We start from the raw sequence: 13,275 nt of genomic DNA, 5'->3' as shown, positions 1-13,275 counted from the left end.
GTTCATGTTGCCAGTGTTCTAGTGAAGGAGAATGACTGTTCATGTTGCCAGTGTTCTAGACTGTTCATGTTACCAGTGTTCTAGTGAAGGAGAATGACTGTTCATATTGCCAGTGTTCTAGTGAAGGAGAAAGACTGTTCATGTTACCAGTGTTCTAGTGAAGGAGAAAGACTGTTCATGTTACCAGTGTTCTAGTGAAGGAGAATGACTGTTCATGTTGCCAGTGTTCTAGACTGTTCATGTTGCCAGTGTTCTAGTGAAAGAGGAAGACTGTTCATGTTACCAGTGTTCTAGACTGTTCATGTTGCCAGTGTTCTAGTGAAGGAGAAAGACTGTTAATGTTGCCAGTGTTCTAGTGAAGGAGGAAGACTGTTCATGTTGCCAGTGTTCTAGTGAAGGGAAAATACTGTTCATGTTGCCAGTGTTCTAGTGAAGGAGGAAGACTGTTCATGTTGCCAGTGTTCTAGTGAAGGAAAAATACTGTTCATGTTGCCAGTGTTCTAGTGAAGGAGGAAGACTGTTCATGTTGCCAGTGTTCTCGTGAAGGAGGAAGACTGTTCATGTTGCCAGTGTTCTAATGAAGGAGGAAGACTGTTCATGTTGCCAGTGTTCTAGTGAAGGGAAAATACTGTTCATGTTGCCAGTGTTCTAGTGAAGGAGGAAGACTGTTCATGTTGCCTGTTATCTAGTGAAGGAAAAATACTGTTCATGTTGCCAGTGTTCTAGTGAAGGAGGAAGACTGTTCATGTTGCCAGTGTTCTCGTGAAGGAGGAAGACTGTTCATGTTGCCAGTGTTCTAGTGAAGGAGGAAGACTGTTCATGTTGCCAGTGTTCTAGTGAAGGAGGAAGACTGTTCGTGTTGCCAGTGTTCTAGACTGTTCATGTTGCCAGTGTTCTAGTGAAGGAGGAAGACTGTTCATGTTGCCAGTGTTCTAGTGAAGGAGGAAGACTGTTCATATTGCCAGTGTTGTAGTGAAGGAGAAAGACTGTTAATGTTGCCAGTGTTCTAGTGAAGGAGGAAGACTGTTCATATTGCCAGTGTTCTAGTGAAGGAGGAAGACTGTTCATGTTGCCAGTGTTCTAGTGAAGGAAAAATACTGTTCATGTTGCCAGTGTTCTAGACTGTTCATGTTGCCAGTGTTCTAGTGAAGGAGGAAGACTGTTCATGTTGCCAGTGTTCTAGACTGTTCATGTTGCCAGTGTTCTAGTGAAGGAGGAAGACTGTTCATGCTGCCAGTGTTCTAGTGAAGGAAAAATACTGTTCATGTTGCCAGTGTTCTAGACTGTTCATGTTGCCAGTGTTCTAGTGAAGGAGAAAGACTGTTCATGTTGCCAGTGTTCTAGTGAAGGAGGAAGACTGTTCATGTTGCCAGTGTTCTAGACTGTTCATGTTGCCAGTGTTCTAGTGAAGGAGGAAGACTGTTCATGCTGCCAGTGTTCTAGTGAAGGAAAAATACTGTTCATGTTGCCAGTGTTCTAGTGAAGGAGGAAGACTGTTCATGTTGCCAGTGTTCTAGTGAAGGAGGAAGACTGTTCATGTTGCCAGTGTTCTAGTGAAGGAAAAATACTGTTCATGTTGCCAGTGTTCTAGTGAAGGAGGAAGACTGTTCATGTTGCCAGTGTTCTAGTGAAGGAGGAAGACTGTTCATGTTGCCAGTGTTCTAGTGAAGGAAAAATACTGTTCATGTTGCCACTGTTCTGGTGAAGGAGGAAGACTGTTCATGTTGCCAGTGTTCTAGTGAAGGAGGAAGACTGTTCATGTTGCCAGTGTTCTAGTGAAGGAGGAAGACTGTTCATGTTGCCACTGTTCTGGTGAAGGAGGAAGACTGTTCATGTTGCCAGTGTTCTAGTGAAGGAGGAAGACTGTTCATGTTGCCACTGTTCTGGTGAAGGAGGAAGACTGTTCATGTTGCCAGTGTTCTAGTGAAGGAGGAAGACTGTTCATGTTGCTAGGGAGAAAAACTGTTCATGCTGCCAGTGTTCTAGTGAAGGAGGAAGACTGTTCATGTTGCTAGGGAGAAAGACTGTTCATGTTGCCAGTGTTCTAGTGAAGGAGGAAGACTGTTCATGTTGCCAGTGTTCTAGTGAAGGAAAAATACTGTTCATGTTGCCAGTGTTCTCGTGAAGGAGGAAGACTGTTCATGTTGCCAGTGTTCTAGTGAAGGAGGAAGACTGTTCATGTTGCCAGTGTTCTAGTGAAGGAGGAAGACTGTTCATGTTGCCAGTGTTCTAGTGAAGGAGGAAGACTGTTCATGTTGCTAGGGAGAAAGACTGTTCATGTTGCCAGTGTTCTAGTGAAGGAGAAAGGCCAAAGAACTCTGCTGGCACTACTGCTGTTGACACTGAACACAACGCACAGAGAGGTAGGAAAGTTCCAAAACAGGTCCAGACGGTATACAGACTATACAGGCCAGCATTCAGCCTGTGGAGAGACAGGGCTTTCTGACTGATTCTTAAGAGTATGACCATGGAAAGACAAATATCATAAAGAGGTAAGTTGTCCTGTGAATGAGACATTTATCGGCCAGTAGGCAAATGGGATGGATTTTACACCTGCACTTAATCTCTTTCTATGGAGGTCAATATTGGGTTTAGGGTAAGGAACTCCTTTTCATACGGTGGCCCCAGAGGGACAGTGAACGTCTAAAGTCAGGGGTTTGAAACCAGAGGCTCGGGTGTTAAACCCGTCTGAACCTGTTACCGCTGGGTCTGAGAGCCACGTCGTAAATCCGTCAACCAGATTTCTATCTCCAACATCAGTGTCAATCTGCTCCAACATCCAACATATTGGCCTCCCCTCGCTTAAATCAAGATTTACTATACTTTTACAACCGGGCCCATCTGGACATGGACACAAGCACGGACACACACGGGGGGGGGTCGCACACACACACACACACACACACACAATGAGCGGGAGAAGCCACAGAGAGCAAATATGGCCTGATCAATGTAACAGGTGGTCCATCACAAATAGAAGCCGATCCAGTCAAGTGTAGACATTGGGTAGACAATGATGGTCGTCAATATACAATATAGATGATATCTGACTAATAACTATTCTGATAATTATTCTCTTCAACAATCTTGTTTTATATAAGTTTACCTACTTCCCCTTCATGGAAGAAAAGCAACACGTCATGTGGCCTGTTGTTTAATTCTGCAGCATTCCACGCATATCTCTGACGACGATAGATATTCTACTGTCCCAATGCGTCCCAAGTAGCTGTCTATTCCCTATGAAGTGCACTAGGGCACTTGTAAAAAGTAGTGCGCTAGGGCACTTGTAAAAAGTAGTGCGCTAGGGCACTTGTAAAAAGTAGTGCGCTAGGGCACTTGTAAAAAGTAGTGCGCTAGGGCACTTGTAAAAAGTAGTGCGCTAGGGCACTTGTAAAAAGTAGTGCACTATATCTGGAACAGCCTGGACAGAAGCCTTTGTTCTGGTTTTGGTTATTTATTCTACTTCTTCTTCTTCTACTACTTCTTCTTCTACTTCTTCTTCTTCTACTACTTCTACTTCTACTTCTTCTTCTTCTAATTCTTCTTCTACTTCTTGTTCTTCTACTTCTACTACTTCTACTTCTACTACTACTTCTTTTCTTAGAGCTTCTTATTTCAAGACGACTGTCTGTGAGTCTCTGAGACAGGAGCGAGATGAGGCGAGATATGTACAAGGGGAACTAGAACAGACACGGAAGGGTCTATGCTTGCTGCAATCTCTCCCCGTCTTCCCCCATCCTCCCCCGTCTCCCCTCTACCCCCGTCTCCCCCCATCTCCCCTCTTCTCCCCTCTCCCCCCATCTCCCCTCTTCTCCCGTCTCCCCTCTTCTCCCCTCTTCTCCACTCTCCCCCCATCTCCCCTCTTCTCCCATCTTCTCCCCTCTTCTCCCGTCTCCCCTCTTCTCCCCTCTCCCCCTCGTCTCCCGTCTCCCCTCTTCTCCCCTCGTCTCCCGTCTACTCCCCTTCTACTGCAAGACAACAGAAGACCAGAGGAAGTCCACCAGGAACTGAGGTCTGGTTAGAAAGAAACCCTGCTGTGATGATGGGAAGAGGTGGTGTGTGTGTGTGTGTCCTTGATGGAAAGGAGAACTTTGATCGGAGGTCTCAATCCATACAGGAACAATAGAAAACTCTCTCTCTCTCTCTCTCTCTCTCTCTCTCTCTCTCTCTCTCTCTCTCTCTCTCTCTCTCTCTCTCTCTCTCTCTCTCTCTCTCTCTCTCTCTCTCTCTCTCTCTCTCTCTCTCTCTCTCGCTCTCTCGCTCTCTCTCTCTCTCTCGCTCTCTCTCTCTCTCTCTCTCTCTCTCTCTCTCTCTCTCTCTCTCTCTCTCTCTCTCTCTCTTCCTCTCTCTCTCTTCCTCTCTCTCTCTTCCTCTCTCTCTCTCTCTCTATTTCTCTCTCTCTCTCTATTTCTCTCTCTCTCTATTTCTCTCTCTCTCTCTATTTCTCTCTCTCTATATATATATATATAGAATACTAGAGTCTGTGGTTTGGTGGTGGAGGTCCAGATAGACCCTTGGCATGAACATTGGGTTTATTTTGGTTCCAATTGCTCTCGTCAAGTTGCGTAACACTGTAATAATACAATACTGTGTCAGTACAAGTAATTACAAACAGAATGCAATAGAACGAAACAGAACATGTGTTTAAAGGTAAATCTCCCCTTTGATCGTGTTTGTTAGGGTGAACATACAGGCATTTCCGAGTAAGTGTCTGGGATCTTATAAAACATGTCATAACAGTTATTCAATACAAATACACAACTAATACCTACATGAAACAATGATGAGCTGGTAACCATGGTAACTGACAGAACCTCATAGGCCATGGTAACAGACAGAACCCCATAGGTCATGGTAACAGACAGAACCCCATAGGCCATGGTAACAGACAGAACCCCATAGGCCATGGTAACAGACAGAACCTCATAGGCCATGGTAACAGACAGAACCTCATAGGTCATGGTAACAGACAAAACCCATAGGTCATGGTAACAGACAGAACCTCATAGGCCATGGTAACAGACAGAACCCCATAGGTCATGGTAACAGACAGAACCCCATAGGCCATGGTAACAGACAGAACCCCATAGGCCATGGTAACAGACAGAAACCCATAGGTCATGGTAACAGACAGAACCTCATAGGTCATGGTAACAGACAGAACCCCATAGGCCATGGTAACAGACAGAACCCCATAGGCCATGGTAACTGACAGAACCTCATAGGCCATGGTAACAGACAGAAAACCCATAGGCCATGGTAACAGACAGAACCCCATAGGCCATGGTAACAGACAGAAACCCCATAGGTCATGGTAACAGACAGAAACCCCATAGGCCATGGTAACAGACAGAAACCCCATAGGTCATGGTAACAGAACCTGACAAGATTATAATAAACTGTATCTCAAATGGCATCCTATTCACTTTATAGTGCACTACTTTTGACCAGAGTCCTATGGGCCCTCCCTGGCTCCATAAGGGCTCCCTCTGGTCAAAAGTAGTGCACTATAAAGTGAATAAGATGCCATTTAGGACATGTTCTACATAATAAACCATATCTGGCCTCAGGGATTGTTTCAGCTGCCTAGCAGACTCTAGCAGGACAATTTACTGTTATCAGCTGGGCTCACTTGTTAAACCTTCCCCTATAAGCTGCAATTGTCACACTTTTTATGGCATTTTTATGTGGTCTGGATTGGAGACATATGGGCAGAGAGGCAGATAAGAGAGGGTGATATTTGCCATTAGAGAACATAATGACCATTATACAACAGACCTAGCTATAAAGACTGCAAACCATAGAATCACAGTAATGGTCAACAACACCATATTGTTGGAGGGGGGGTGAGTGGGGTGGTGGGGGGGGGGGTATACCTAGCAAACACAAAACAACATAGCATTAAACAGGTTGCTACAGCGGAGAGACAAAGTGGAACGAGTGAAACCCGTAAAACCAACTGTGTTGGATAGACTAAACTCTTCTGACAGAGCCATACAACAACAACAACAACAACAAATTGCAGCCAAATGTATCATTATAGGAAACGTTAAATGAACCATAACCTTTATATTGTGATGCAAAAGACAGTCATGGATATCAGAGTTAGAGACACAGAGAGAGATTGTCAAGACACCCACGCGCTCTGAGCCTTTGTGTGTCTTTACAGGCCAGACAGGTGTGTCAATATATCATGTGCAGAGAGGGAATTCAAATGCACCGTGTCTTGGCTCCCTGTAAACACTATCTACACAAATACTGTGTGCTCACCAGTATCAGTACTCTCTGCAACACACACACACACAGCTACCGTCTGAAAGAGAAGAGAATAGACTGAACGGGAAAAAAGTAAAGAGGTCAAATGGAAAAAATAGAATGCTGGTATACTGCCTCATAGAAAAGACTATTGTACAAATTGAATCAAATCAAATCACATTTATTTATATAGCCCTTCGTACATCAGCTGATATCTCAAAGTGCTGTACAGAAACGCAGACTAAAACCCCAAACAGCAAGCAATGCAGGTGTAGAAGCACGGTGAATCCTATCAATTCGAACTTTAAACTAAAATTCAAGAATCCAAAACCATAACTTTCTGATTGATATTGCAAGAAATCCCTTTTTGTTGAAAATGTAGCTGCTGGAAATGGAGAACGTGAGGGGGTCTGAAAGCTTTTCTGGTTTGGGTGGTTTACTGTTACATCTATTAAAACCCCACAGTCAGCTAGTTTACACACAGAGCATTTTACTCTTAAACCAGTTTGAAAACCCCCTGTGAGAGCATTTTACTCTTAAACCAGTTTGAAAAACCCCTGTGAGAGCATTTTACTCTTGAACCAGTTTGAAAACCCCCTGTGAGAGCATTTTACTCTTAAACCAGTTTGAAAAACCCCTGTGAGAGCATTTTACTCTTAAACCAGTTTGAAAACCCCCTGTGAGAGCATTTTACTCTTAAACCAGTTTGAAAAACCCCTGTGAGAGCATTTGACTCTTAAACCAGTTTGAAAAACCCCTGTGAGAGCATTTTACTCTTAAACCAGTTTGAAAACCCCCTGTGAGAGCATTTTACTTTTAAACCAGTTTGAAAACCCCCTGTGAGAGCATTTTACTCTTAAACCAGTTTGAAAACCCCCTGTGAGAGCATTTTACTCTTAAACCAGTTTGAAAAAACCCTGTGAGAGCATTTTACTCTTAAACCAGTTTGAAAACCCCCTGTGAGAGCATTTTACTCTTAAACCAGTTTGAAAACCCCCTGTGAGAGCATTTTACTCTTAAACCAGTTTGAAAACCCCCTGTGAGAGCATTTTACTCTTAAACCAGTTTGAAAACCCCCTGTGAGAGCATTTTACTCTTAAACCAGTTTGAAAACCCCCTGTGAGAGCATTTTACTCTTAAACCAGTTTGAAAAAACCCTGTGAGAGCATTTTACTCTTAAACCAGTTTGAAAACCCCCTGTGAGAGCATTTTACTCTTAAACCAGTTTGAAAACCCCCTGTGAGAGCATTTTACTCTTAAACCAGTTTGAAAACCCCCTGTGAGAGCATTTTACTCTTAAACCAGTTTGAAAACCCCCTGTGAGAGCATTTTACTCTTAAACCAGTTTGAAAACCCCCTGTGAGAGCATTTTACTCTTAAACCAGTTTGAAAACCCCCTGTGAGAGCATTTTACTCTTAAACCAGTTTGAAAACCCCCTGTGAGAGCATTTTACTCTTAAACCAGTTTGAAAACCCCCTGTGAGAGCATTTTACTCTTAAACCAGTTTGAAAAAACCCTGTGAGAGCATTTTACTCTTAAACCAGTTTGAAAACCCCCTGTGAGAGCATTTTACTCTTAAACCAGTTTGAAAACCCCCTGTGAGAGCATTTTACTCTTAAACCAGTTTGAAAACCCCCTGGGAGAGCATTTTACTCTTAAACCAGTTTGAAAACCCCCTGTGAGAGCATTTTACTCTTAAACCAGTTTGAAAACCCCCTGTGAGAGCATTTTACTCTTAAACCAGTTTGAAAACCCCCTGTGAGAGCATAATGGGCTGTTATAAAATACAAAGCAGGAACAACAGCGGCTTTCCTTCTTTCTTTCTCCTTTAGGATATAATGGGACCATTAGAGATTATAGGCTGCTTTCTTTGTGTTTCCATAACTGTGGAGGCAGAGGAGGGTGTTTCTTCATTATAAAACGAATGTGGTCAGTGAGAATAGTTTGAAGAATGGCCAACCTCTCTGTGTGTGTGTGTGTGTGTGTGTGTGTGTGTGTGTGTGTGTGTGTGTGTGTGTGTGTGTGTGTGTGTGTGTGTGTGTGTGTGTGTGTGTGTGTGTGTGTGTGTGTGTGTGTGTGTGTGTGTGTGTGTGTGTGTGTGTGTTTGGCTGAGATCTCTCTCTTAGGGAGTGTGTGTGTGTGTGTGTGTGTGTGTGTGTGTGTGTGTGTGTGTGTGTGTGTGTGTGTGTGTGTGTGTGTGTGTGTGTGTGTGTGTGTGTGTGTGTGTGTGTGTGTGTGTGTGTGTGGAGGCGTGGTGTAAGGGGGTCTTCTCAGCTTTTTTAGGACTTCTGTGTGTGTGTGTGTGTGTGTGTGTGTGTGTGTGTGTGTGTGTGTGTGTGTGTGTGTGTGTGTGTGTGTGTGTGTGTGTGTGTGTGTGTGTGTGTGTGTGTGTGTGTGTGTGTGTGTGTGTGTGTGTGTGTGTGTGTGTGTGTGTGTGTGTGCGTGCGTGAATGCAAAGTGTGCCACAGAGAGATTTTGTTGGAATAATTATTAATCAAACTACATCATTGTAACTCAATTAATGTTTACATGCCTATACTTTTTCAAACCATTATTACCAACTGTGCCAAATGTTAATAGGTTTAAATGAAAGAGATAACCTCCCCTAACAGTGAACAGACCATGGAAGTCCGTCTCCATCTCCCGCCAGATGGTTAATGGGGAAAGCCATGAGCGCAGCGCAGTGGACCAATCAGATGATCACAAACACCTTTGGCTACTGGCAAAACATCGACTACAATTAATAGTCGGACAAGTGTTGAAAAAGCAGCCCTCTAGACTAGATACACTCCGAAGCATGCTCCGTGCGCGCACGTATACAAGCATGCACAAACGCACGTAAACACACACATACACACTTCAGTTTGTTATAAAACACGAGGCATTTTCTCACATCATTTAAGACTACATTATTTTGTTTTGATTAGGCTTATTTCAAGAATATATCATAAGTTTCGAATAACAAATATTTTGGAACTAGCTTTGCACTCTTATTTCTGCACTCTTGGCTTCTTGCAAAGGCGACTTTAAAAAAAAAATTGTGAGGTTTATGTTGTATGTGTATAATAGACCTACATTATAAAACAATTTTCGACAAAATAATATTACTTAACGTAGCCTAGATGTTTATTATGGTTGTTCAGTAATGTTTTATGTGTGGGCCTAATTTGCTATAACAAAAATGACATAGCCTATATTTTGGGATGCCTGCCAAGTGAAGTAATGACTTGGCAATTTGGAAAGGGAGCACTTAGGAATTATATTATTCTTCATATTTTCGGCTTCATCCTTGAATGTTGGATTTAGGCCATCACATTTATGCGGTGAGGTATTAGTTCATTAGTCCTATCCTACCGTGGGAGAGTCGGTTGTAAAAAGGGCATTGAGGAATAAACCAATTTTACGGGTGATGACGAGACAGAGAGAGAGAGAGCTCATTAGCATACAGCTGAATAGTTACGCTACCCGCATGGGCTCGAGGGCACGCGTCCCAACAATAGGAGGCACGCTGCGGTTGAGTTGTAAAAAACACCGGGCTGGCAGGGCGGCACGCGCCACGGAGAATAGAACAAATCAAACTCGTAAGGCAAACAAAATATATTTACTTTGGTCGTGATTATTATAATTTTTTGTAAAGATATAGGCCTATACAGAATGCACAATAGGCCCTGTGTGCTAAATGTTAATGTGCCTACAAAAGAAAGGGAGGGGGCCTGTAGTGTTATGATTTCAAAATAAAAATTGAATTTCGTGCCTGTAACATAAGGTATAACGAAATGGTCCTTTGGAGACATTTGACGTCAGAGCTATGCTGTCGTGTGCTTACAGATCCAATCAAATTAAACCACTTAACAAAACATTATTATGGTGTAGTCTTAAAGTTATGCACCAATTCCATAATGTGTTTATAACGAAATAATTCATTTTTTGTATTGCCTCTGGACCTTTTATATGCACGCGGAGAACACTGCGAACACATAAGAACGCTTAGGTCTACCCCTCGAGCCCAGCCAAAGGGGGTCAGGAAATGACCCTTTGGTGCATGCACGCGCACCCTGCCAATTAGGTGTAACACAATTAACCGTGAAATTGAGTGGGACCGGACCGATGGGAAACCGGGTGGGATGGAGGTTAGGGGGTAGTAATTGAATTTCTGCTTTTCATTATAAAGTTTCAGCTTTCCTGTCAATGACAACATTGGGGAAACAGTTGTGTGTGCAGAAGTGCCAACCTCTCCTCCTCTTGCGCTACAAATACGTCAACGGATGCCTTGTCTTTTTAATGGTCGCTTGCTCCTTTGGTGGTCGTTCCGTCAGCCAGCCAGTCAGACAGACAGTCAGCATGGCGCAGCGCTGGACTTGTGGGTATTACAATCTGGATATCATTGTTGTTGAAGAGAGGAGGAGGGAGGAGAAGGGGGTGAATAGTGGGCGTTGTTTAGTCTTGAATGACAGTTTATGTAATGAGCAACGCAGCGCAAGTCTATAAATTGGGGGAGACGTCACTCCAAGTGTTCATTCACGAGTAATAAGACGAATGGTGAACAGAGATCCTCGAGCGCAGCGCAAAAGTTAACCAACAAAACAAGTCAATGGTGTGGCATCGTCCTACACGCTCACACACCGACGCTCACAACCACTGTGGAGTGCTGTACTGTCCTACTGTGGAGAGCGAGGAAGACAGCAGCTCGAGCACAAAGAGAGAGAGGTACAGATATTGGATGTTGATGTTAAACCTTTATCTCTTTGGATAACCTGGGGATTCTAAAACGGTTCCTTTTGGCGGTTTGGAACATCCCACAAGGATTCTACAAAACGGAAAAACAACGAAGTGGAACTCGAAGAAGGATTTATATTTTGTTCTTTATTTTTAATATCCTTTTTGTACCCCCCCCCCCCCCCCCCCCCTCCCACACAAACACTTTGGAATAGGGGGCTCTGGAATAAAGGGGATATATATTGGTGGGTGACGCGGCTGCCCAGCACAAGCGAGAAGGATGGCAGCTTGGTTCACGTTTATCATCGCATTCAGCACCACGATACTGACACAGGTAAAGAGGAATCCGCTAGATACCCCGCAGGAGAATGATCACTCAAAGTAGCCAAATCCAAGCAAAGGGTCTTTTGACTTTACCGTGTGCGTCATGGTGTTCTAAAACCATCTATTCTCTTCTTTTTAGGTATTTGGATCCGGGGTTTTTGAGCTCGATCTACATGAATTTACAAACAGCAAAGGATTTCTGGCGAATGGCAACTCTTGCAGGCTCAACTGCAGGACTTTCTTCCGAGTCTGTCTAAAAAACTACCAGGCTGTAGTGTCGCCAGGTGACTGTATCTTTGGGAGTGCCGTGACACCGGTCCTGGGGACCAACTCGTTTAGCGTGAAGACCGGAGGCACTATTAGCAGACCCATCCGACTGCCTTTCAACTTTGGATGGCCGGTAAGACAGATAGCCTAGATCTGGTCCATATTATTAGTGTAATGTATGCCATGCCAAGGTCAATGTGTTGTTGTGTAGGCGGGCGGGCGGCCGGGCAGGAGAGTTGTGATTGTTTTGGAGAGAGAGCGCACCAGATATGGGTGATGAGATAAACCATCTCGGTAGCCTAATGCAAGAGCCATGTATTTAGAGAGTTAGAACACGGAGGGTTCTGCATTATGATGTATTTACATGACACTACAACATTCTATAACATTCGATAATCCATCATTAGGTAATGCTGCAGGCCTTTATACATCAGCAGATAGTGGATTGACACATGACCTTGTTTATTTCAAAATGCACCACACCACTTTAGGTTTTGGGTTCCCGAGTGGCGCAGCGGTCTAAGGCACTGTATCTCAGTGCTAGAGGCGTCACTACAGACCCTGGTTTGATTCCAGGATGTATCACAACCGGCCGTGATTGGGAGTCCCATAGGGCGGCGCACAATTGGCCCAGCGTCGTCCGGGTTTGGCCGGTGTAGGCCGTAATAGTAAATCCGAATTTGTTCTTAACTGACTTGCCTAGTTAAGTAAAGGTAAAACATTGTTTTTGTTTTTAAATAAAGTTTACTAGACCTATAACACCTTTGCCTCTGTATGACATACATTCTAGAATCCTAAATGATATAGCCATTCATAAACAGACCTACAGTTAGTTGAGTAAAGGTACCCACTGGGCACAGACGTCAGTCAATTCAACGTCTATTCCACGTTGTTTCAACGTAATATCATTTCTGTGACGTGGAAACAACGTTGATTTAAACCAGTGTGTATTTAAATTGCGCTCCATTTAAAGTGAAATTATGCATGTCGTTAGACATTTTTTTATATGGCCTTTTATGAAATGTGTTTTAAATCATATTTCTAACACCTGAATGCGTTGTGTTCTTAGGGTTCGTTTTCAATGATAATTGAAGCCTGGTATTCACCCTCAGCGGATCTACCTGTAGGTAAGTCGATCTATTCAACGCCACTAGAGGGCACCCTTGATGCACATTTCACCAATAGGTCCCCCTTTAACTAACGCACCTTTTAATAAACACCTAAAAAGGTCAACCTTATCAATAATCAGTATCTTCTCACTATTATAGATTCATTGCCTCCCAATAGTTCATTCGTTCCCTTTTCCTCAGCCTTTGTTGCTCAGCTGCAAAACACCTTTTTTCATTCTTGTGCTCCAACACAATGTGCCTTCCTGCGGTGTATTTCTGGCGTGGGAACGAGTTGAGGGCTTTGGTGAGAACACACAGAGGCTGCCAAGAGTATGTGACTACGTCTTCCTGTATTTTACACCTTGCTCTGTTCCGCCCATTGGAAGCGGCCTGGGAAGGTTTTCCCTGACAGAAAGGAAGAGGCCAATTCAATCTGACTTTATTCTCCATCTGAACCAATATGGTTGTTATTATGTGAGTCGATAAGAAGACGTCTGCGTAAAGGGCCGGGCGGCTTGGCAGGCAGTCGGCCCGACACATATTTAAATCAGGCCCAGGGAAAGGGGCACACATGATATTTCACATGGAATAGGATATTTCAAT

The 13,275-nt window shown here is 43.7% G+C and overlaps 1 protein-coding gene across 1 annotated transcript in view; it reads left to right on the top strand.

The window, feature by feature from the left end:
* Positions 1-11,152: 11,152 nt before the first annotated feature.
* Positions 11,153-13,275, top strand: part of dll4 (delta-like 4 (Drosophila)) — a 22,571-nt gene continuing 20,448 nt past the window's right edge. The window contains exons 1-3 of the mRNA XM_055885697.1: positions 11,153-11,306; positions 11,436-11,696; positions 12,633-12,690. Of these exons, the coding sequence (XP_055741672.1) occupies positions 11,253-11,306; positions 11,436-11,696; positions 12,633-12,690 (373 nt within the window). The 5' untranslated portion in view covers positions 11,153-11,252. The remainder of the gene's footprint in view (positions 11,307-11,435; positions 11,697-12,632; positions 12,691-13,275) is intronic.

Source organism: Salvelinus fontinalis, chromosome 27, assembly GCF_029448725.1.
Source record: "Salvelinus fontinalis isolate EN_2023a chromosome 27, ASM2944872v1, whole genome shotgun sequence".
Lineage (NCBI taxonomy): Eukaryota > Metazoa > Chordata > Actinopteri > Salmoniformes > Salmonidae > Salvelinus > Salvelinus fontinalis.
This window is presented reverse-complemented; position numbering and strand designations above follow the sequence as displayed.